Source organism: Spinacia oleracea, chromosome 5 (genome assembly GCF_020520425.1).
Source record: "Spinacia oleracea cultivar Varoflay chromosome 5, BTI_SOV_V1, whole genome shotgun sequence".
NCBI lineage: Eukaryota > Viridiplantae > Streptophyta > Magnoliopsida > Caryophyllales > Amaranthaceae > Spinacia > Spinacia oleracea.
Genome location: NC_079491.1, coordinates 30647830 through 30673583, shown reverse-complemented (window position 1 = coordinate 30673583; position 25754 = coordinate 30647830). Strand labels below are relative to the sequence as shown.

General features: G+C 36.0%; 2 protein-coding genes and 1 long non-coding RNA gene across 3 annotated transcripts; 2 read left to right on the top strand and 1 right to left on the bottom strand.

The window, feature by feature from the left end:
- Positions 1-12587: 12587 nt before the first annotated feature.
- On the bottom strand, positions 12588-16068 carry LOC130461252 (uncharacterized). Its single transcript, XR_008921675.1, has 4 exons — positions 15515-16068; positions 15006-15143; positions 12979-13082; positions 12588-12843 (listed from the first exon to the last, which is right to left on the bottom strand). It is a non-coding gene; the product is annotated as an uncharacterized lncRNA (long non-coding RNA).
- A 1605-nt stretch (positions 16069-17673) lies between these two features.
- Positions 17674-21120, top strand: LOC110797078 (glycosyltransferase BC10). Its single transcript, XM_022002177.2, has 2 exons — positions 17674-19118; positions 20621-21120. Exon 1 carries the CDS (start codon positions 18012-18014, stop codon positions 19095-19097), a length of 1086 nt encoding a protein of 361 aa, XP_021857869.1. The 5' UTR covers positions 17674-18011; the 3' UTR covers positions 19098-19118; positions 20621-21120.
- A 1528-nt stretch (positions 21121-22648) lies between these two features.
- Positions 22649-24605, top strand: LOC110780557 (uncharacterized). The gene is made up of 2 exons (XM_021984923.2): positions 22649-23982; positions 24088-24605. Exons 1-2 carry the CDS (start codon positions 22929-22931, stop codon positions 24525-24527), a joined length of 1494 nt encoding a protein of 497 aa, XP_021840615.2. The 5' UTR covers positions 22649-22928; the 3' UTR covers positions 24528-24605.
- Positions 24606-25754: the final 1149 nt, after the last annotated feature.

Here is a 25754-nt window from a genome sequence, read left to right as displayed (position 1 = left end):
TTGGTCAACGTCAAAGCAACCAGTTCTCAAACAAGTAATCTCAAATCACTCAGGTATTGAGGATTTAGTGTCTAATAATTTTAATGAAATTTACTTATGACAGATTTTCATCTCTTACAGTAAAGTTTCATAGGTCTTGTCCGATACTAGTCTTCCCAAAGTAAGTATCTATGCAAATGATTATGACATTGCCATGTCCACATAGTTCAAGAAACAGAACTACTGGTCATCTTGCATTCTAATCGTCTAACGTTTTCTATGCGTCCAATTTTATAGAAAACTCCGACTAGGGACCATTTTCAACCTTTGACATTCAAGTTCACTTGATAGACATTTCTTAGTCACAGGACTGGTCCTGACAGTCTATCTTGAATATATCGTCAATTTGAAGGGACTCATCATTTAATACTAAACCAAGATTAAATGGAATATGAAAATACATTTCATATATGATAAATGTTCAACCCCAATGTTTTATAACCATGGGCCTCAAACCCATCTTCTAAAACAATTCATGGAATTCAAAGCTATGCTTGATTTCCAGTGCTACAACGTGAGTGTTGCTTCTCACTTATTGCATAGGTTTAGTTATCATGCTTTGCCAATCTTAATATCCTTTTCATCGAATGTTCTTCGAGATATGATGATAAGATCTTTTGAGTATGTTTATTTTGTGATCTAGCCTTTCTTGCTACATTAGTGGTTCTACGCATTTTGTAATGAAGGACCATCAAGTTAGCAGACGTTTTTCTTGCTTCAAGAGTGGTTCTGCGCATTTTTCAATGAAGAACCATCAAGCCAGCAGATAGGTGATCTACCCAAGTTCAGTGAAGAACTTTAAACAACTCTGTTTTATTGCTTTGTAGGCAATAATTACTTTTACTTCAACTGTTTAGGTTGCTAGTGATGCTTTGTTTGGATTTACCTATCCAGGCAGTTCATAGATATGTGGAAGATTCTCCAACTATATCTTAGAACATAGAAATTATTATTTTAATTTCCCACGCAACAACTCATGGTCTCCAACCCATGTTGCCATTTTCAAAACACGATGCTCTATAGCTCGTCCTTATCAATGGTTAACTCCAAAGGGTCTTGCTTGATCCTTTGCCAGTGTTTATGCGTGTAGCATCAATATTTAGCATATCTTTATTTCCTTGAATCAAGAACTATTCCTATGTACCATTTCAAGTACCATAAGTATTCTTGATCTCAATCTAGTTGATCTTCACTTAGATCAATAGAGATTGGTATATGTTCGTCATGCCTAAAGTCATACGATACGTTTTTGGCGATCCTCATATTATATCATACATGATAAATTCTTTTGCAGAATATTTCCCAATTGAATTCTATTCATGTAACTTTAGCTTATCTAGTTTCAGTAGATACTAAATTCAGCTAAATTCTTTGACATATAATATAGGTTAAGAATCTCATTTAGACTCTTTGATGTTTAACTTAGTAAATGCTTATACATAGTTAAAACATCCTTTACTTAGATTTATTCACATGGGTCGAATATCTCCAATGGAGACTTTCGTGTTTGATTTAGTAAATGCCATTACTTAATCCAAAACAATATCATAAGATCTTTGTAAATAGATCTTAATACCCAGTATGTACTAAGTTTCGCCATGGTCCATCATTGATGAATAATCTCAAATCTAAGTCATTAGCATTTGAATGTTATTTTACAATAGAGAGATATGTGTGTGATACACATAGGACCAATTAAGTTTTTATGTACTCCCACTAAACTTCTTATATATCTATAAGAATCATGTATATTTTATGAAACTAAAATGCTTATTAGCTTCACTTAAAATACAGTTCCAATTCCCAATTGCTTGCTTAAATCTGTACTTAGATTTTATAAGCTAGCTTTCTCTTTCAAGCATTTATTTGGATCCACAAATCCTATGACATACCATGTACATAGTTTATTCCAACATTTGATTGAGGAATACGTTTTGTCATCCAATTGCTATATGTACCAATATGCAATCATTGCTTGAATTATAGACTTGAGCATTACGATTATGCATGAGGTTTCAACACAATTCACACCATGAATTTGCTTGTAACCTTTAGCAACTAATCTAGCTTTGTGTGTGAACACAATTCCATGTTTGATGGTTTTTATCCTTAAAACAAACTTGCAACCAATAGGTGTGAACCTATTCTTGCAAATCAACAAAATTTCAATTTTGTCATCAAAACATTGAGTATGTTTTATGGCCTCTAACCATTTAAAACATTTGAGTCTATATATGGCCTCTAACCATTTTAGGGAATCTAGGTTTCGTCATAGCTTTCTTACAAGTCACAAACTCATTAATCTACATGATAATAGTTTGACTGCAAGTTGTAGGTTTCTTCACTATTTAATAGAAGAATCTCATAGTTTCATTGACCTGATCTCTATGTTTCTTCACTATCTAATAGAAGAATCTCATAGTTTCAGTGACTTGAATTCTATGCCTACTTGGGTATAGAACATCAAACATTAGAATATCAATAGCCACTTAAAGTCCTTTGAATATTCTGTTCTCCTTGAAGCACTTGTAAAGTCTTCTAAGAGATGTCTATTCTTTAAAGCCACTTCTAAAGTCCTTAAAGAATAAGTTCGGATTTTCTGAAGCACTTCGAAAAGCCTCCGGAATGTCCGTTTATGTTTGTTGTTCGCCTCGAAGACTTTCGAGGTCTATTTTCTCCAAAAGGACATTATTTCGAGCAAACAAACATTATGTTCTCAAAAATTCGTGGTAGAAACAATACCCTTGTGTCTCATTTGAATAAATCACAATGAAACATATATCTAGACTTGGGCCTTAGTTTGTTGAATAACAAACACTAAGCTCCCACTGAGTTTAGCAACTCTTTAGATATATAAAATTGAAAAGATATCCTGAAATTACTTTTCAATAGCTTTGACGAATTTGGTTTAGTTTGGTGGTAGTTGAGCATTTTGTTTTAGAAATTATAGGAAAAGTCTTTATGATTCATCATTGATCGAATCAAGTACTAATTGACTTCGATCATTCCAACGTAGATATGCCATATCTTATGGAGCTAGATTGTGAAATTACAACACACAATCATTGATGATCATATTTGGTCTCAAGTAATCATCAATATGATCTAACCTAGATCTTTATGATTTCTTGCCAAGTGGATTTTATACTTCTGAATCTTTGAACTAGCCAAACAGATTCAACTTATATCACATTTGAGTAAATAAACCTATATTCACTCAAATCCATGTGAAATAATAAAGTCATAAAACCTTTCTTTAGCTTTGAACTCTATCGTCTAGGCGTACTAACAATAGTTCATATTCTTTGTTACTTTCAACAAGTAAGACTAGCTTGTCTTAAGTTGATCTAGAAATCAACCAACTTTCAAAAGGCCCATCAAAATAGAGCTTATGAATGTTAACTTGTTGATATGGTCTAAGCAACAATGCCAAAGATTAATGGAACTCAAATCAAGGGTTTGATTTGAACCTAGTAAAGTTCTTTAAAGAGTTGTTTGTTTTAATCAAGCATATTGACTCAACCTGTAATTGACCATTTCATTCAAATAAACAAACAAACAAGCATTGTTTTTGTTCTTCTGAATGTGAGTCTTTCTGTGTTTGAAGCAGAAATTAAGGTATGCTGATTATGGAACAAAATAGCCATTAAGTTCCAGCCTTTGAAAGGACTTAAAACAAACTTAGATGACCCTACAATTAATGTAGCAATTCCATTCTTCATTTCCCACTTGTAGGTCATTAGTGTATCCTAGCTTCCATTGTTTGAGTTATTACCGTAGTAAGAACCTCAAGCGGTATATGATACCAAGGAAGTTTGATTGCTAGGTCACTTCTCTTTAAACATAAAATTATAGGTAGAAACGGAATCGTAAATTCCTTTCATTTGTTCCTCGTTTTCCTATTTCTTGTACCCTTTCTTATAGTCTTAAGAATTGAATTCTTTAGTGTTGACTTTAATACTTTGTTAGACATGTCCAATGTCACCAACAAGGTTCTTTACCATTTTAATTTATGTTGAATATTTTGTTTCAACTAGATGATCTTACCAGAAGCTTCTAAAGTTCTCTAAGTATCGATCTATTCGAATGTCTAGGAACTAGACTCATTCGAGAATTAAATGGACAAAGATATTAGGTTGTTAACCATTGGTAAAGCTGAGCGTATTAAACTCAATGCTTTATGATCTCAAAACTATAGTGTATTTTGAATTCACAAGCACCAATTGGTTTGCCATTCGACTTTGATATTCGAAAACAACCATAAAAGTCGATATAAGAAACGTACATTTTAAATTGCTCACTTTCTCTCATTTCCGTGAATCGTTCTTGGATTCACTACCAATCGAGGAAATTTACTGTTACCTTTCTAAAAGGATTTATTGCAGTGCAAGATATTTAATTATAAACAATAATTAAAACATACATTGAAGCATGCAAAGTCTAAACATTTATTATGAATAATAACTTGAAATTAAAGCAACCATGCAATTCAAACAAGTTATTAGCATTTTATTCGATTTTATTGTTCCGGCAGGTGTGAATAACATGATTCCAAGATCCTAAAACCATTGAAGAATTAAGCACAGTTTGTCGACTCAATTCTAAAACATCTTAGGTAAGCAAAAGCCTTTTGCTAATAGTCTAGAAACTACTCTTGGTTGATAGGTACGTCTAAGAACTTATTAGGTAAACCTATCGATTTTGCCACGACATAAAAGGACTCCTTACTTATATCGTTGAGTTTCACCAAAACTAACATGTACTCACAATTATTTGTGTACCTTGCCCCTTTAGGACCAATAAGTAACACCTCGCTGATCGAAAACTATTACTAGATTGATGTAAAGGATATCCAAGCAAGTGTATATTTTGGCATGGCACCTTTTAACTCAATTTTTAAGTTTGGAACTTAAGGCTCTTACTATGTTGGTTAGATTTTAAGTGAACTAAAATCCTTAATCATGCAACATAATCAAGCTTTTGATCTCATGCATTTTAAGACATATTTAAAAGCAATAAATAACTTAAAACATGCATAAGATAAATGTGATCTAGTATGGCCCGACTTCATCTTGAAGCTTTGACTTCAAAGTCCGTCTTGAAAATCTCCGTGGGAGGCACCATTTTCTTCAAATAGGATAAGCTATAACTAATTACAACTATTTGATGGTACGCAGACCATATTTGAATTGAAAAATAACTTTGGTACTTTAGACCAATTACATTCAAATTAATGGTACGCAGACCATATTTTCTATCCTATTTGGGCCATACTAGTCACTTCATAACCTGCAAAACAGTACATATACAATATATACCATTCACCCATTCATTATCATGAATGGCCCACATAGCTGGTTAGTAAAACACATTATGCATCACGTAAACATTTGCAGCAATTAATCAAGGGCACCAATAATCTACCAATTATTCAGTCCTTATTAATTCTAATCAAGTTGTTTTAACCTTAAGGATTCGTAGACCTAATCAAGAGTTTTATGACTAAAAGGGCTCCCACTTAAACCAATAAATTCATATGCTTTACTAATTTTAAACATAAAAATGTATTTCAAGTCTAACCGGAAACATACAAATTTAATTAAAATTTAAAGCTCATATAAATTTATAATTGAATCCAAAAAGTTTAATTTAATTTCAGTAGTATTTAAATTAATTCATGATTTTAATTTTAGTAAAATAATTAGAATAAATAAAATTTATTATAATTACAATATTCAAAATTAAAATCCAAGAAAATAATTTAAATTATTAATTTTAAAATTAATTAAAATTACGTAAACTGAAAAATTTCAAATTAAACATTCAAAACGATCTAATCGCAACGCAAACACCCTACGCATTGCACGCCCATGGGCCGCACGCACACAGCCATCGCTGGCCATGTGCGCGCAGCCCATGCGCTCGTCGCATAGCTGCTGCATCTTCCATCGCAAGCCATCGCACGCTATGGTGCTCGCTGCGCGCGCGCCAGCGCTCGACGCACGCGAGCCATCGCTCGCTGTGCGCGCTCGCCAGCGCTCGCTGCGCGCGAGCCATCGCTCGCTGTGCGCGCGAGCAATTGCGCGCGATCAATCGCTGGGCGCAGCGCTCGTGGCACGCGAGCTTGCGCTCGCTGCGCGCGAGGCTGCGCGCGCTTACGCGAGGCAGTGCGCGTTGTGGCGCAGCTCGCTTGCTGCCCACACGCGACTGCCATGCCTTGCCTTCGCCCATGCCCATTCATTCATAGCTCGTGGCCCACGACACAAGGCAGGGCTGCTGCCTTGTGCTCGTGCACCATGCCCCTGCTCATTGCATTCGTGCCGCACGGGCGACGAGCTCCCTTGCTCGTCGTCGCATGCCCGCACTATACAACACCCCTTAAGGGTAACACGAAGCGTCCATTGCTTTGTGCGTGCAAGTTATATGAACGAATCGCATAAAAAATTTAAAATTTATATTTAAAATTAATGACAAATTAATAAATAATATTAATTTCATAATTTTAGGGTGAAAAATCGAAAATTTATTATTCAATTGATTTCCGATTATTATGGATTCAAGCCTAGGTCATAAAAATTTAAAATTTATCATAAATTTACAATTTTTATGGTGGTTTTTAATCATAGGTTTCTAATTAAATTATAATTAATTATGAAAATCAAATTAATTCTAAATTATTCTAATTTTCAACTAATTAATCATAATTACAAATTAGATTGCATAATTAACAAGGCTAGGCATTCAAACTTGTTAAACATATACAGTAGGTCAATCAAAAATTCAAGATTTATCAACAAGAATCGCAAATATTTAATTTAACATCTTAAATTTACGAAATTTTGCATTCGAAAAACTAAAACCTTCGAAAAGTCATAGTTAGGCTTCGAATTTGAGAATTCTGGATTCGGCAGAAAAATATTATTTTTGTCAAAATTTTAGAATGCCTTTTACATGCGGAATTGACACAAAATTCACTCGATTTGGATGAGTAACGAAGAAACTGCCGAAAAAACTGCGTACGTATAATTAAATAAACGCAATTTGCAATTAATTAACAATTACGAAAATTAATCACCCCTTTTAATTCTTGCAAATTTGTAATATTTAACCATGTTCATGCAATTTAGATTATGAAAATAATAAGAGGCTCGTGATACCACTGTTAGGTTATGATACATATGACAATTCATAAATCATGCGGAAACAACCATTTAGCCAGGAATACATATTATTTACACATAATCATATAGCATAATTTAGATGCATACTCTTTGTTGCGTGCCTTCCCTAGCTGCGCCCGAACCGAACAAGAACAAGTCTTTAGGACTCCAAGTGTCGTCCCTCCGTAGATAGTCCACAGCACGTCCGGATCCGCCTTAAGATTGACCAACTAGAATCGCCCTTAAGGTACTAGAATTTTCGGCACTCTTAGGTAAGAAATATGACTGAATTTTTCTCTCAAAACTCACTTTGAATACTTGAATTAATCTCTTGAAAATATGTGACCCTAGGCACGTATTTATAGAGTTATGGAAAGGGAATTGGAATCCTAGGAGGATACGAATTAATTAAACTTAGAATCCTACAAGAACTCTAATTAATTAATTTTTCCTTTTAGGAATAGGAATTTAATCATATACTAATTCTATTAGTTTTAGGAATCATGCATGAACACAAACTCACACACACACGGCAGCCACGAGGGCCGCCCATGCGTGTGCGTGCGAGCAGCAGCCCACGCAGCGAGGCCATGGCCTTGGCACGCGCTGGGCCTGCCTTGCGGTGGGCCTGGGCGCTGCCTTGGCTGGGCGCGCGTTTGGCTTGCTGGGCGATGGCCCGACTTCGTGCTGGGCCTTCGTCCGGCAGGCCTCGTCCGATGCTAATTCGTACGATACGCTTCCGATTAAATTCCCGGTTCCGGAATTCATTTCCGATACGAACAATATTTAATATTTCCGATTCCGGAATCAATTTCCGTTTCGAACAAATATTTAATATTTCCGTTTCCGGAATTATTTTCCGATTCCGATAATATTTCCGATTCTGACAATATTTCCGTTTCCGGCAATATTTCCGATTCTGGCAATATTTCCATTTCCGATAATATTTTTCGATACGTACCATGTTTCCGTTTCCGGCAACATCTACGACTTGGATAATATTTATATTTCCGATATGATCCATATTTCCGTTTCCGGCAATATCATCGTTTCCGGAGTATTCATTTCTTGCCTGTGACGATCTCAGCTCCCACTGAAACCAAGATCCGTCGATTCCGAATATCCATAGATGGAGTATCTAATGCCATTAAATACTTGATCCGTTTACGTACTATTTGTGTGACCCTACGGGTTCAGTCAAGAGTAAGCTGTGGATTAATATCATTAATTCCACTTGAACTGAAGCGGCATTCGGCTCACTTGATCTCACTGAATTATTAACTTGTTAATTAATACTGAACCGCATTTATTAGACTTAACATAGAATGCATACTTGGACCAAGGGCATTATTTCCTTCATTTTATGCCTTTAGTTTAGGGAAAAATAATCCTAGGTTTTACTTCCTAAGGAGGCATATATAAGCTGTAACTTGTACATTGTAAAAGGGTGAGATGAAATAATATTAGCCGACATTATTGCACAAACTCTCCTACTTTCTTATTCAAATTGTTCTTGCAAGATTGAGACTTTGATCGTCTTCATGGTATCAGAGCCAGGTGCAAGATCCGCAAGTTTTGATTGAAAGTATAACTAGACAAAAACGCAAAGCCCACTATATCTACATCCATCTGATGGACAACATTCAGTTGTTGTTGATAAACTGAAAGGAGCAGAGAATTACAGGGAATGGAGGAGGTCTATGGAGAATGTTCTGGGTTCAAAGAGAAAGTAGGGGTTTGTTACTGGACTGTTAAAGAAGGACAAGGAAGATGAATCCAAGGATGAGCAATGGGAAACATGTAACAGTATGGTGATAGCATGGCTGACAGGTTCCATGGATGACTCAGTCAAAAAGTCTATGATGTTTCTCAACTCTGCTGCTGACATATGGAAGCAACTGGAAATCAGGTATATGCAAACTAATGGAGCCAAGAAATACTAGCTGAACAAAGATGTGTATGAGATACAACATAAAGGAGCCTCCACATGTGATTACTACACAAAGATTAAGACTTTGTGGGGTGAAATTGAGAGTCTGAATGTGTATCCTCCCATCACATCTATGGCACTAGAGATCAATGCATTTGTGAGTGCATTGAATGTAAAACTTGAGGAACAACACTTGTTCTAGATCCTGAACGGACTTGATGAAGACTATGGCCCCCAAAGAAGGAACTTTCTCATGAAAAGTCCTTTCCCAAGTGTTGAAGCAGCATGTGTTGTCCTGCACCAAGAAGAGTCCCAAAGAAAAACACTTGGAGAAGTTAAGAGTGAAGGGGAGTATTCTGCTATGTTCAACAAAGGAATGACATACAAAGGAGGAATGGAAATTAGCTGCATTGTGTGTGGAAAGAAGGAACACGCAGCTGATAGGTGCTGGAAAGGAGTTGGTAACCCTAAGTGGCACCCACAGTACAAGAAACAGATAAAAATGAAAGAGAAAGAAACTGGTGTGGGGGATAAATGTGCAAGAACAAAAGAGATGGGTGGTCACAAAATGGCAGCAAATTATAACACTAAGGAGGAAGTCATGATCACAGCAAGCCAACTACAGCAGTTGTTGAAACTTATTCCAGGAACATCCTCAACAACAAAAACTAGCAAGGCAATATATGACACTAAGGATGAAATAGATGTGAGCTTTGCAGGTATGATTTTCTGTCACAATGTGTCAAGCATAAAAAATGGTTGGAAAATAGACTCAGGAGCAACTAACCATATGATATCTGATATCTGTGAGCACCAATGGAATACCTAAGATAAACCTCCCAACTGGTAAAACTGCAGTGATAACTCACATAGGAAACTTGAACTTGAATGGAAAGCTGACCTTGAAGAACGTCTTATGTGTCCCTGATTTTAAACGCAATCTGTTGTCTGTTAGCAAACTCATCAAATATAACAAATGTGAAGTGAAAATTCATGCTGAAACATGTGTGATTCAGGACTGTCTCACTCAAACAACTAAAGGAGTTGGGAAAGCTGTTAATGGACTGTTCTACTTGATGAGAGCAGAAGGAAAGGATTATAGTAGTAAGAAAGTGGAGAAGCCAACAAAGTAGTGTGAAGAGCAGAAACATGCACCTAAAGTGAGATGCAGTTTAGGAGTACCTAAATGTAATGTAGCTGATTTGGATGTGTGTACTGTTTGTAACAATAGACTAGGGCATGCTCCTATGGAGAAACTAATCAAAACTGGTTGTGTAACTAAAACATCTTTTGATAATAATGCAATTTGCTTGACTTGTCCTATGTCCAGGTTCACTAAGCTTCTTTACTCTTCTAGTAAGTCTTGTGCAGATTCAATATTTGAGTTGATTCACATTGATATATAGGGACCACATAAAGTCATGACTAAGAGAAATTACAGATTTTTCATGACAATTGTTGATGATAAATCCAGAGCAACCTGGGTACAGTTAGTAAAAGCCAAGTCATAATCATACATGATCATCAGACACTTTGTAAAGTTTGTCAAAAACCAATTCAATGCTAGTGTAAAAATCATCAGAAGTGACAATGCATTGAAATTTGATGATGACAGTTGCAGGGCATACTTTGGTTTAATAAACACAATTAACATCGTTCCAATTATTCATTACGAAACGAATTGGTGAGATATTATTTTTAAAATAAATCATACCTTAAAGAAGCTCTTGAATCTCCTTTGCAAAGCTGGAAAGATTAACGATTTGGGGATTTATTTTCGTGAATTTGAAGAAGTGTTCTTTAAATTTGGGTGCCTCATTTCGCAAGGGCTAAGCATTCTCTCTCCTAACATTCTCAAGCTGCAAAAATGTGGGCTCTTCATTGGGTTTCTGCAAATTCTATTAAGTACTTCGTCTTTCCTTCTCTCTTTACTTCTATTATTTGTAACTGATTTTGATTTCTTATTTTTTAGATTGAATTTTTTGGAGAAAATCTGGGTACAACATTTACATATTTGAGGAAAGGGAAGAAAACGCAGATGTAAAATCGTGAAGATAATTGAAAAAATCTAAAATATTATCGTTATTGTGGGCCCCACATAACGGTTTCTTCAAATTTTTCGTTATTAGGTGGTAAAACACAACTTTTAAATTTTTATTTTATGTGGTAAAATACAACTTTTTTTTAGGTGGTAAAAAACAATTTGGTTGTTTTTAGGTGGTAAAAAACAATTTGTCCGTAAAATTATTAAGTTATTCTTGAAACCTCTGCCATCTCAGTCAAGAAAAAAAGACTTGCGACACCACCAAACTCATGCAACCTAACTTTAATCAATTATTAGTGAATTTATTAACAGTGGGAGTGAAATTAGAAATAGTAGGGGCGGGGAAGGAGGAGGTGAGAGGTGGGAGTTATCACCACCGTTCCAAAATTATAGTTATGCTTTCTATTTCGGGCGTCTTAAATCTATAGTCATGTTTTCTTATTTGGATATTACTTTTTCCACTTTCTCACTTTCTCATACACTTTCTCACTTTCCCATACACTATATTCCACTTTTTATACTTTTCGTACGCTATATTACCCTTTCCCACTTTCTCATACACTATATTCCGCTTTTTTTAAAACCCGTGTTTTTAGTTAAACAAGACTATAATTTTGTGACTGATGGAGTAATATAGAAGTATTGTCTTTGTCCTTAAAATATTGACTCATATATCATAAATGGATGTCCCTATTTGTTTGCTCCATACTTTATTTAATTTGTGGTTCCCACATGTCTCTTCTTGCACACTATTATTTAATCTAACTAAAAGACAAATCTACCTGCCCATTTGCTTTTAATTATATTTAATTCTGAATAAAGTGAATTTTCTATGGAAAAATCTTTTAGGGACGGAGGGGGTAGAAGAGAGAGTCATCATCGATAAAGTAATATACACTCGAAGTTTTGAAATGTTTTTGTTTTCTCATTTATTATCATAATCGTTTTTTAGCGCTACAATTGTGATGGCTGCAAATACGTATACTTTTTTTGCTGCGCTCACAAACGCTGCAAATAGTTGATTAATTGCAGCGCGGGTGGACCTGTATAAGTTGCAAATACTATACTATTTACAACACCTACTACGCAGTATAAGTTGTAAATAAATGGTTATTGCAACATTTTGTCTCAGCACATGCGCTGCAATAAGTTGTCATTTACAGCGCATATTCATTATACGCGTTGTAAATAATATATATATATATATATATATATATATATATATATATATATATATATATATATATATATATATATATATATATATATATATATAGTAGCTAAGAAATTATAATAAAAACATTACAAATAAGGTTGCAGAAATTTCGCCATAGTTTTCCCTGTAATTTGTAAATCTCGGCCAAAACAGGAATTTATATAAAAACATGTATATAATACATATATAGCATACATATATGCTCCAACATCCATATATGTTACAACCAGCTAGCATCCAACATCATAATAATATATTTCAATGCACGTACATGCATAACATCCATTAAATATATACTAGAAAACAAAAATATACAACATATATTACGTCTAGATCAACCCCAAACTCATTCGGCGGCATCCATCAAATACTTGTCCTTAAAGTACTTTGCCCATTGTTCTCGAGTTTCTTCTAACTCCTCATTAGAGTATGGGATTTCTCTTTGTACATAACCCTTCAAAAATCAAAAACTTGGTATTAGTTACTAGAAAATTAGTTTGAAAAACAAAAACTTGGTATTAGCTAGCTAGAAAATAAAATTATTGAATCTCATAACTAAAATTTACAAGTGTCTTCACGTACAACGTACCTGGTAATTTTCTGGATGTTGTAGACAGCATAGGCAAGGTATTCCTGCTCAGAAACTCAGCTGAGGCTTTCAGTCTTCATCTGCCTCTCTTCAGTTCTTCTAACCTGTTGCTTCAACAAATTGATGATCTTGGCATCAGTAGTGAATAGTGATTGGTGCATAAAATGATAAAACTACATGACAAACATGCTTATTGATACACATTGCTCATTATAACTAATCGTAATCAAATTGGTTCCAGATCATGTCAAACTTGATCAGCAATGATTGAAAAACATTGTTGTCTGTCTCACATACATGGATCCCTTATTAGAACTCTAACTTATACCAGTACATCTTCAGATAACATTCCAATAAATTTCACTAGCAAAGCATGCAATAAGGGCACGATGTAATAAAATCAGAAGGCCTCGAACTGTAAATAAAGATCAACAACTACCTTACATAGTTACTTAAGGTTTGAATTAAGTCTGTTTTAGCTTAAAGCTAGAGTATTACTCAGATTAATATGTATATAAGCTACATCCAAACATTTTCATGGCAAGGAAAATTTGATTTTGCTCAATAATTAAGCATGAGGACTCTAGGTATGATAGAAAAATCACGCTGAGCGAATTTTTAGTCCACTTCAACTGATCTAAATAATTCACAGCATAAGTAGAAACATTTTTGGTGTGCCTTAAATATATAGAGGGATATTTTGGTTTTAAAATGCAAGTATGAAAAACCTTCATGCGGTTCCCTCTTCCTAGCAAAATCTTTTCAAAATTGTAGGTAAAAAAATATCACCAGCAAATAAAACTTGGGTTAACATCTTTGGAAGATAGATCCCTCTGAATATTTAACACTGTCATTGGGAAAACCTCAAACCAAATACCGGCTGTACAATAAAATTTCTAAATAAAGTCTGACATTGGTTACAGAACTTTAGAGATTGATCCTCAGGAAATCTCTTTTCAGCTTCTTCCATAACCTAATTATATATAGTAAACAAAAGTAATGCCCTATTACTGTGTACTAATCGTAATCAAAAGCATGTTTTCGGGACAATACATCTCCAGAAGAGGAAAGAGTTGCCTTTAGATATAAAAGTGTCATATTACAATTACAGTAAGATGATTGTTAATCAAATAACTTTTCAGAACTTAGAAAGACTACTGAATTTTTCAGTAAGTGCAGCCAATTATTTAACTAATACAAACAAAAAGAAAAACTGAGACTTCAACAAGACGAAACAATAAAACCATTCGAGTTTCCTAGTATGAGAATCTTTTGACTATTATTTAAAGCAAGGACAACTTACAAAGGCAGTCATGGAAGTTCTTCTCCCAAAATTCTTAACCTTATTAGATGATCAAAAGTTTTGACCCTAGTACAAGCAAGGTAGTAGGTTCATTCGACCTTTATTCCAATATCTAACAATCAAATGAAACTATATAAGATAGTCAAAAGATTCTCATACTAGGTAGTAGGTTCATTCCACTTCATATTTTTTTTTACTGACATGCAATGGAAGGTTGCAACAATCTCTGAAAACAATCCTTAACAGAAACAATGAGATAATTTGGCGATGGAAAAACCTCACTCCAAATTCCAAATTCCTAAGACCATATATTTAACACATTTTTGCAAGGGTAAATACTTGGTAAAACTATCTCCCGACATTTTCTAAATTAATAATTAGATTCAAGAGAGGCACAAATTTGAATTCCTTTTTTAGCATATACATAATTAAATGAATTAAAATTAAATAAATGAACAGGCTAACCCACCAAAACTAAAAATAAACAAAATAGGAACATTAAATAAAGTCCATAATCACTACCATAAACCACCTTCACAGTTCACTCAACTCCAATTGCTTACAATATAACAATACTATCTCACATTAGTAATAATTCGCGGTATCCGACACTCGGTATAGAGTATACTCGTTACAATTAACTAAAATTAGAAACATCAAATAAGAAAATGTAACCCAAAATTAGAAACATAAACAAAGAAAGGAGCTGAGGAAAGAGACTCACGCCATGGAGGAGGACTAGTAATGCAGTAAGAAACATTAGGGAGCTGATCTTTCAGCGGGTGCGGCGCTGGCTCATCTGCCTTTGCTGGTGCTGCACCTTCGGCCATCACTTCTTCTCACTCCTCAGTAATAATATTCACTAAGAAACACAATCAATACAGAGAAATCAGTTAAACTTGCAAAATCTGAACAAACCCCAAATCCAAAGTATTCATTTTTGAGAAACCCAGTAAAATAGTTTGAACAATTTGAAGAACATCAAATCAAAAACCCAGAAATTTTAGTACCCAGAAAACATAAAAAAGGACACTGACTTGACTAGAAGGGAACAAACCCACATGCATATCCACTATAATTATTGCTCAAACCTACCTAAAGAGACTGTAAAAAGGCACTAAAAATCAAATTATGTGACCAAAAAATAGTGGGAAATTTATGTAAAACTCAGAACTTAAAACACAAAAAATAGCCCAAATTAAATTTAGAAAGGGGAAATTTGAGTAAACATACCTAAGCAAAGTTCAAATGCTTCCTCTTTCTGCTTCAATTTCGAATAAATGTTGAATTAACAAGACTGGATTTTCAATTTGAAGGTACCGCAAATCCCTTCTTCTATCTCCACTTATCTGCAATTTTGGAGGGCGTGTGGTGTTGCCAGCGGCGGATATAAGATGGAACAACAAACCGCGACTGGTGGCTGGCGAATTCAAGGGCCAGAGAGGAAGAGAAAATAGCGGCGAGTGAGCGTTGCGAAGGAGTTCCTCAGAGACGAAGAGGGAGACTACGGTGGTGATACCTTTGTGGTGGCCGGCAAAAGATCCAACCAAAGAGGAAAGTCAGACTACCGGCGGTGAGATTCGCGAAGGACCGAGCATAAAATTTCGCGAAGGACTGGAAGTATGTATGTAGATCTGATGGAGATCGATTGAAGACGATGGCAAACTACCTGGGATTGAAGAGTGATGGAAATTAGGATGACCTAGTATAGGAATTGCAGCGATCAAATATGGGACCAAGCTGCAATTAAGAACTTGCAGAAAACGAATAAAGGGAGATGTTGTAATTAGCCTAACTAATTGCAGCAAATATGAATGTCCCGCGCTGTGAATTTTTTTTTTAAAAAAAAAACCGTATTTTTCACAACTCAGGGTGGACCAAAACGCTGCAACATGGTCATTTAATGTTTGACCCGCGTTGACTATATCACTATTACAACGCTTATAACTGGCATGAGTTGCAATTGATGAGTTGCAAATGAGGTTTTTTCTACTAGTGAGAATGTTAAGGAAAATCCTACCTCAAAGTGCTCCCGGTGAGGATTGAATCCTCAACCATTTGATTACAAAGTGCAATCCTTTCCACAAAACCAAATATTTGATTGTTTTTTTTTGAAAGTAAGATAAAAGTTATATGTTCTTAACCCCCAAATACGTTCTTCATTTAGTTAAAGTTAGTATCTTAGTTACGGAGTACTCAATATTATAGAATAAAATTTCATTTATAATTCGTACTCCGTATTATCTACCCTTCGTTACTTATGGGGGTTTTATTCGACGTCCTATTTTGCTAAAAATGCCCTCATTTTAATGGTGAAAGTACATTATTACCCTTATAAAAATTAACCCCCCTCCCTCCCTCCCCTTCCCCTCTCACCTCAACCCTTCACCCTTTACCAGTCAACCCCTTGCATTGTCGTCAACCACCAGGTTGTCAACCACCATTGCACACACTGCATCACACCTCAACCACCAAAAAATATTAAAAAATATATTAAATAAATTCACATTATTTTTTAATCGAAATTAATAAATAAACAAATACGGAGTAAATTTTAAAAAAAAAAATTCTAACAATTTTATTTTTTTTCTAACAATTTTATTAATTTTATTAATTTTATTAATTATTCTAAAAATTATATTAATTATTTTTTCTAAAAATTTAACAATGATATTAATTATTTTTTTTCTAAAAATTCGTTCAATTATATTAATTATTCTAAATAAAATAAAATCAAATTTAAGAAAATCAAATTCAATTTTTTTTAAAACACGAGCCCCCGAAAATGGCGGCTCGAACCATGTCTGGGCCGCCATCTCTAGGCGGCCCAATACTAAAAAAATATTTTTTTAATACCTCCGGCGACGAAACGTGCATCATAGCCGACGACTAAGATGTTGAAGGAACGTCGTCGTCCTTGATGGTGAAGGAGGTGCGGTGGATTATAAGGGCGCGGGACTGTTGTGGTGGTTTGGATGGGGAGGCTTTAGTTAAGTGAGGTGGTGCCGATGATGGTGGTCAGTAGGGAGCCGATAATGGTGGTCAGCAGGGAGCCGGTGTACGCGGTCAACAAGGTGCGGGTAGTGGTGATCAGCAGGGAGCTCCAACGAAATAGTGTTGCCGAAAACTTGCCGGAATTTTAGAGTGGGGCTGTTGGAATTTAGAGCGGGCTGTCGGAATATTGAGAGTGAAAAGTTGAGGTGAAAAGTGAAAGAGTTGGGGTGACTTTTATAAGGGTAACATCATACTTTTACGTTAAATTTTACGAGCGATTTTAGTATAGGCGGACGTCGAATAGCGATACACTAACTTATCGTGGAATGATGGGGCGGGTAGGGGTTTAAAAGGAAAGGAAAAATTGGGGGGTAAGGGTAAGGAACTGAGGACAAGGACAAGAAAAGGACAGTTATGAGATCATCCATAATTCAATACAGAGAGTATTTCCCAATCTATCTTCTCTCTCTTTCGCTCATTTTCTCCCTCCAACCCTTCAACCAATCTTCCCTCTTTTTCCCAGAAAACCCAAACCCAAACCCAAACACCTTCCTCTTTCTCCTTCTTCTTCATCCTTCACTCCCCCACTCCCGTCAATTTCTGAAACCCCTCAAAAAAAACCTAATTCAATTGAAGACTGTCTGTAAAAATCGACGGATGTATCCCCAAATTGGGCAATTTCCCATCTTTTCTTAATCAAAATCATAAATTAATTAATCCCCATTTCAAAAACAAAATGATCCGAATGTTGCAATCCCACTACATTTTGATATTCTCCTTAATCTTATCTCTCCCAATGATCTACTTCTTTGCTCCTCATTTTCTCTCTCCTCACCCTCGCCAACTCCCAATTCCTCGCCCAGATGAACTCGAAGATCTATCTCTCTTCAACCGCGCTATCTCATCCACCTTCTCATCTCCATCTTCATCCTCGACTTTCTCATTCTCCAGATTAGGAACACACAACCCTACTTTGAAGATCGCCTTCCTGTTTTTAACCCACACTGATCTCTTCTTCTCGCCTTTGTGGGACCGTTTCTTCAATTCCAGTTCCCCTAAATTGTTCAACATCTACATTCACGCCGACCCGGATGCCCATTTAAAAGACCCGGGTGGTTTTTTCAATGCTAGGTTCATACCAAGTAAGCACACTGAACGATCTTCTGCTACTTTGATCTCTGCTGCTAAACGATTAATGGCGTCTGCGATTTTAGATGATCCTTTAAATTTCTATTTTGCTTTGGTTTCTCAGTCTTGTATTCCTCTGCATTCGTTTGATTATGTTTATAAGACCCTGTTAGGGAGGAGTAAGGGTAATGGGTTCGGGTTTCGCCATGTCCGGCATAAGAGTTTTATTGAGATTCTTGACAATGAGACTATTCTTCCCTCGAGGTATATTGCTCGAGGGAAGAATGTGATGCTTCCTGAGGTTCCTTTTGATCAGTTTCGGGTCGGGTCTCAGTTTTTTGTGTTGACGAAGAAGCATGCTTTGATGGTATTGAAGGATAGGAAGTTGTGGAGGAAGTTTAGGCTTCCTTGTTTTAAGACAGAGTCTTGTTACCCTGAGGAACACTATTTCCCTACATTGTTGTCTATGAAAGATCCTAATGGATGTACTCAGTATACTCTTACCAGGGTTAATTGGACGGATAGTGTCAATGGACATCCTCATATGTATCTCCCGCCCGAGGTGTCACCGGAGCTGATCTACACTCTCCGACAGTCAAATTATACTCATGATTACTTGTTCGCCAGAAAGTTCTCGCCGGATTGCTTGAACCCCTTGATGGATATGGCTGATACTGTTATCTTCAATGACTGAACATTTTGCTTGTGTTGTCCGGTGAGTCCAGATTTCCTTGTTTTTGTTTCATACTTATTCTTACATTGGTTGATCATTTGTTATTTCATTGTTTGATTGATTATTGTAAGATTTGATTTGATTCAATTACCGTTCTTGTTAATTTGCATCAAAATTGAGGATTGTTGGATTTGATCTAATTGTTGACATGACTTACATTAGGATGTTGATTGTTAGATATCAGAGTCAATAATTGGGCTTAAGGTGTTAAATTGCAGATTCAATTCAATGCCTATTACTTATTTAGCAATAAAAAAGTGACCATCTTGAGGAAGGCATCACTTCAGGTCTTTGCTTGCTTGGTTTGTGTTTGGAAGCATGAACATGCGGTTCAGGATTAAGCTGATGTGAATTTTACATTAGGAAATGAATACTAGCTCAATAATCTGAAAGATAAGTTATTTCAATTGGAGGATTTGATCATTGAACATTTCAAATTTCTTTGGTACTGTCGGTGACCACAAGTTTCTTCTGGTAATTTTCAGCGAATTGCATTAGGTTGTACAGGTTGCTTGTTGTCAATTGTTGCTAAAGTAGTACGTACTTAGTCATAAATGACTACAAATCAACACAACTGTAGAAAGAAATTAAGCAGACCTCATTGGTCCATCATCTGTTGTTAACATTTAACAAGATATGGATTTACTGCTTTATGCAAGCTAACTGATAAATAAATGACGAATTCATTCCTCTTTCCAGATTACTTGAGCTATCGGCCTATCGCTCATGAGTTTTCCATTTTCCCTATCAACTTCCGAAAGGCTAAAGGGCAACCTGTTTTGAACATTTTAGTCTTTGCTAAAACATTACATGGTCTTAAGGAGAGTTAAAGCTTATGTTGTTCATGTTGGCCTCAGATGTTTCGGATCAGTTCATTAGCTTAGTAATAGTAAGTAAATGATAATGTTGTTAGATTTTCATCATTGCACATTTTGAACTTGTTTGCATTAAATGATAAGGTTGCTTGTCATCTTTCAATTATTAGTCAAATAGTGCTAAGTCACAAATGATGACAAATTAGCATAGCTGTAGAGAGGGAACATAGTGGTCCATTAGATTCTAACAGGATGTGGATTTCCTGCTTTCCTGCAAGCTGAGAGATAACTCATTCATACTATCTCGTTCCATTTTACTTGAGCCGACATTCTTCCGTTTTTACTGTCAAACCCTCCAAAGGCTGAGTAGCAACATCCTACAGTTTTTAGACCTTCGATCCAAATGGTTGGCAGAAAATTTATGGTGGTATTGGTAATGAGTTTGTGTGTAATTTACCAAGGAAAATCCTATGGCAATTTCCCCGGAGTATGGATATTTATGAAGAAAACGTGTTTTAGGGTAGACATTGGAACAGAATCTTACAAAATTACATTAGCGCTTTACCAATTGTTAGCTCTCTAATACATTGCACACTCTTGATTTAAAAGCGTTTGGTATTCCTGTTGAAATGATTTTCCCCCGCTTACGATTCCGTTATCCCTTTTCAGGTCTAAAATATTGTTTCTTTGAAAGGGAAGAGGATCTGTTGTAGCAACACCTCTAAAATGCTTTCCCTCGAGCCGTCAGTTATCAACTACCTGAAGTCAGTCAACGAGAGAATCAACTGCCAACAGTCAAACCACCCTGCTGGTATGTGGGTTCGGAAATCCCTTGATTTTATACCAACCACGGCAATAAGAGCTATCTTGGTGCTCTGTTGTTGTTAGAACTTAGAAGTGCTAGGTTTTTTCTGTACATATATGGTAAAAAAAAAAAATGTTTGTACCATATGATATAAGGTAGCATGAAAATCCGGCGAGGGCGGGGCTGTCGACATTTGTTGATATGTAGTGGAATTCGAAAGTCCCTTGCTCTTAGACTGTCTGCTCAATGTAGGGATAGAGAGAATTCAAAATTCGGTATGGCTTTTTATAAGATATATGCTAAATCAGAGTTCGAATGGATGCCTCAAGGAAGCTCCATTTGGGTTTCTTTTTCTTTTGTTCAAGGCTTTCGTATTTTCTGGTGATTTCAACACTTTTGACTTAATAATATGTGAGAATCCCATGTTGAATGAAAAGCTTTATTTTTTTAATTACAAGTTGATGCTTTAGTCGCATAAGTTTCACCAAATTTATCAATCAGTCGGCTAAATTAATGATTTGAAATATACCCTACTTTGGATGTTTGCCTTTTGTCAATTATTGGTGTCAGGTATGTGGATCTTTCTTTTTGTAGCTGATCATCCCTAACTAATACGGCAGGTGCTATTTTATGTTAAGTGGTTGATGTGAAAATATAGTATGTCATGAAATACTGAAATAGTGATGCATAATTTCACTTACTAACACCTACCCGTAATCGAGCCAAGGATAATCATAGTATAAAGGTTTCCTCGACTCTAATCATATGTTCCTGAATCCTGAATTTTAAGTCATTGGTTTTGTTTTCTTAAATTTATGGTAAATGAGTATCATTTTTTTTTTCCGAATAAATGATGTTTTCGTTTTTTGAATGTTTACTACAAAGTTTAACCTTGAAGAGGAAAAAATAAATAAAAAAATCTCTTGATGGTGTATTTAGAATCGGAGATAGTATGTTATAATTTCCCAAATTTCCTAATTCAACTTTGGCTGGCAAGCTAAGGCGCATTCTGGTAGAGAAAGTTGACAAAAAAAGGGGTGCATAAAATTACTACTCCATAGTACTCCGTACACTAGTACTCCTACAGTACAGGCTACAGCTACAGAGTCCTCCTATTTGTTATTTATTGACAAATATTTTTTTTTTTTTTTTGGTTGCGCGAATGAGCCGAAAGGGCGTTGACTAATCCGTGGACTATGGACCGTGGTGCACATAGAACATGTTGCACCAAAAGAACATATGTGCATAAGCAAAAGAACATGACACTACGGCAAAAGAACATGCGATATAATATTTCACTTTTTTGTTATAAAAATAATATATTATTTTACTATTTATTAAAAATCTAAATAAAAAAATATTCATGTTCTTTTCTCGTAACCAGGTGTTCTTTCAATTACGGAGTATATACTAGTGTTCTTAAAGTGCACCATACTCTATGTGCATCATGGTCCACCTTCTAAATTGCGGGCGTTGACAACAATGGATGTGTATGTAACGTGTTGCATGATATAGCGACGAGGGATGATGTTGATTTTGGTACTATGGTTTGGTGGATTAATGACAATTGACGACAGCAATGAGCGAACCAATCTTAATTAATTAATACTCCAATTCCTAATAAAATTTGATTTAATAATGATCACAAATAGGATGTGTCGCTTTAATAATCTTTTTATATATCACCCCTACTTTAAATCATTTTGGTACTAATGAGAATATGGGATACAGTGACACCTACCGCGACGTAAACTTTGTTGTAACAATAATATTCTACTCCGTAAGTATAAAGTTAGGGTCCAACCTTTTACATTTTTCAATTACTACGTAAGAAATGGGTAGTGAGAGAAGCTCTAGTGAGAGAAAAAGAATTCAAAAGAGAAGAAAGAAAAAAAAGAAAAAACAGAAACAAAAGATGCTTAAGTTTTCTAATGTGAGAAGCAAACACCTACACCCTAGCCTCTTCGCCTCCTCTACCATGCCTATTTCTAGAATCCTCCTTGTCTTCATCTCTTTCCAGAAATTCAAATCCCTCAAAAATCTCCATTTATGGCTAATCTACTATTGGCATAATGACAGCCCTATCCCTTTTTGATTTACCGTTTTTCTTTATCTTTTAAATGGGGTTTTTTTGGTGGAAATTCAGATCTGAAGGAACCTCATCCAGTGGCCATGGTTTATCCGCCCTTCATCGACCTCGGGATGGCGAACAGTAATAATGAACGGGAGCCTTTAATTGGGTTTTCACTTTATTTTTCATTAACCAGCCGGATTAATTCAACCAATGAAGAGAAAAGGAAGTCATTATTAGCATCCACCTACAAGAAATCTTTGGAAACCCGAATCGCCAAAGCGTATTTAAACTCAGGGAAGTGCCTTTGTCTGCTCTATTCTTGGATTTTTTTGCCTCGTTTTCTTGTGTTTTTCTGGCTTAATGTTTTCTCATATTATCTTCTTGAAATTATTCTCAGGATTTATTTTGTGTGTCGATTATGTTTTCTAGATCCTTCCTATTTGCATGTTGTGATGATTTGTTTAGTGAACTATTTGATATTAATTTTGCTCTGTCTGTGGTATTTTTTAATTCAAAAATGCATTCTAGATCCTTCCGTAGTCTCTCCTTACTGCTGGTGCAACTATTCGACTTCTAAGTGTTTTGTTTGTGCTCAAAGTTTCTCTTATTTATACTCTCCGTTGATTCGCATTAATAGTACAACCAACTTCCATTCCTCAGACTACTATTTAAAGCATTGCCTTATCCAGCTCCTTCCTCCACAAAGCCATCCCATTCAATCATATTCTCCCTTTCTTGCCTTAATGTCTGCTAAGCCTACAGAATCTAGCTATGCCAACATTCTTAAGATCAACCACTCTTCATCTTCCCCTAATGCTACCCAACAGGGAAGTAACGAGTATGAATGTGGAAGCAACTATCATAATAATGGTCAAACCACCTCCCCTAAACCAGCTGAGATTGAACCCATCTCTGTGGGAATTGTCAGTCCTGATCATGCTACCCCTCCCTCATTTGATGCGCCACCACCTCATCATGCACCACAAGTTCCAAGTCCAAGTGTTCCTACCATAGACCTCCCAGCTCCTGCTCTGGAAGCTGATCAAGTAGCCTTGCTGTCAGCTACTTGCCTTTTGGGAAAAACATGGGGAGAAGACCTTCCTAAGCAAGCTGTTATGTCTAGACTTCGTAGGGATTGGGGCTCTATTCATGGTGAGTTTTCTATGCGCTTTTTGGGGCATGGGTGGTTTTTACTTAAATTTTCTAATCCTATTGACAAAACTGATATTTGGAATAAGCGTCCTTGGTTTGTGCAAGGGTCACTTCGGGGGAAACTGTCACTCTCAATCCTCCCTCCTCTACCAAGGAACTTGAGTTTGAGTCTATCATGGAGGATGATGATGACTTGGACCAAGACTTTCTCAATATGTGTGGCAACATTGCTAACAATGATGAGTTTATGTCAAATGATGAGCTGCTCTATGAATTCCAGACTGCTGCTGACATTGTTGCTGAACCTCCTGTCATTCCGTCTGCTGCTGAACTCTCCAAGAGGAGGAAGAGAGATGATGGTGCTCTCTCTTCCCCCATCCCCTCTACTGAATGAATTGGTCCTTGCTATGTTATTCCTTCTATCATACCCTCCTTTTGGTTATTTTTTGGCTCATGATCAACTATCTCACTTGCTGGTTGTATCCCAGATGGACTTACATGTATCTCTTTCTTTATGCCCCTTATCTTCCTTTTATGTATGCTAAGTACAGTAATCAATGTACTGAGGGTTGTTTTCTTTGGTCTCATTTATGTAATGAAAGAAGGAATTGGTGTTATTTATCTGTTCATATTGTTTGGTTCTATATTTTAACCCATGCAGATCACATTCTTGTTACTTGCTACTGTCTTACTATCACCATTTCACTTGCTTTTTATCACCACTCTACTGCCTATACGTGCTTTGTGATCCCTACGCTAATATGGATAACCTATTGTAACTTATGTGTGTATGCCCCCACTATTTGGTTGCCCCCTACCCTAACCTCCATTGTTCTTTTAAGATTGATATATCTCTTTTGGGCTGTTATTCTGAGCTTTTTGCATCACTTGTACCGGGTTTGGATCACTAAGCGCACAAGAACAGTTACTACTTTTATCACCCACCATCACCCCACCTTGATTGCAAAGGTAAAATAGGTGCTCCTTTGCCATCTTAGGAACCCTTCAGGGAAGCTAAGGGTAAAGTCGAAGCTCTGCTTTACCTCCTTGCTTTCTTTCGTGGTGGACCAGTTCAATGATGAGGTTCACTCCCCTCCTGGGTTTTACCTGAGAACTGAATTGCCCCGCCCCCTTTTGCATCTTCCTCCCTTAGTCCCTAACTCCCTTCCACTTGGCCTAACTTATAGTTTTAATCCCTATTATGATTTAAGACTAAAATGCTACTTCCTTTTCTCCCCTCTCCATTACTATGTCAATATTTACGGTATTTTTTGTAGCAGGACTCAGATGAAGATCAAGTGGACCCAAAGATTACATGAACAACAACTTCTTTCTAACCCTATTGCAGACCTCCTGATATGGATGTTCCTTTCCTCTTGGGCCAATTATCCTAAATGCTACTACCTACCAGTCATTTTTAATGCAATATGGTTATGTAATATTCGGCTTATCTCTATTATTCCCCATGTCTTGTACTCCATATTAATTCATATTATTGCTCTTATGCAAATGGAACTACGGACTTATGTCCTTTGTGAACTGAGTATAAAACTCACTTGGAACCAGGTCCTTGAGACCTGCTGGCCTATACGCCACCCCCCCCCTATCTTATAAATGAAAATAATTTCGTGGAATATTCATGGTGGAAAAAAATCACATGCGATAGCAGAATTAATTTATATTAAGAATAAATATAACCCGGACATTATGTTTATACTTGAAACGATGACTAACCATAATAACAGTAAACGTATTCTACGGTCGCTTAATTT

Bases quoted from the DNA above. Each gene is read 5' to 3' on its own strand.
- LOC110797078 (XM_022002177.2), top strand. From the start codon at position 18,012: ATGATCCGAATGTTGCAATCCCACTACATTTTGATATTCTCCTTAATC.
- LOC110780557 (XM_021984923.2), top strand. From the start codon at position 22,929: ATGGTTTATCCGCCCTTCATCGACCTCGGGATGGCGAACAGTAATAAT. The intron at 23,983-24,087 runs GTGAGTTTTCTA...GGTTTGTGCAAG, and splicing joins GGATTGGGGCTCTATTCATG to GGTCACTTCGGGGGAAACTG.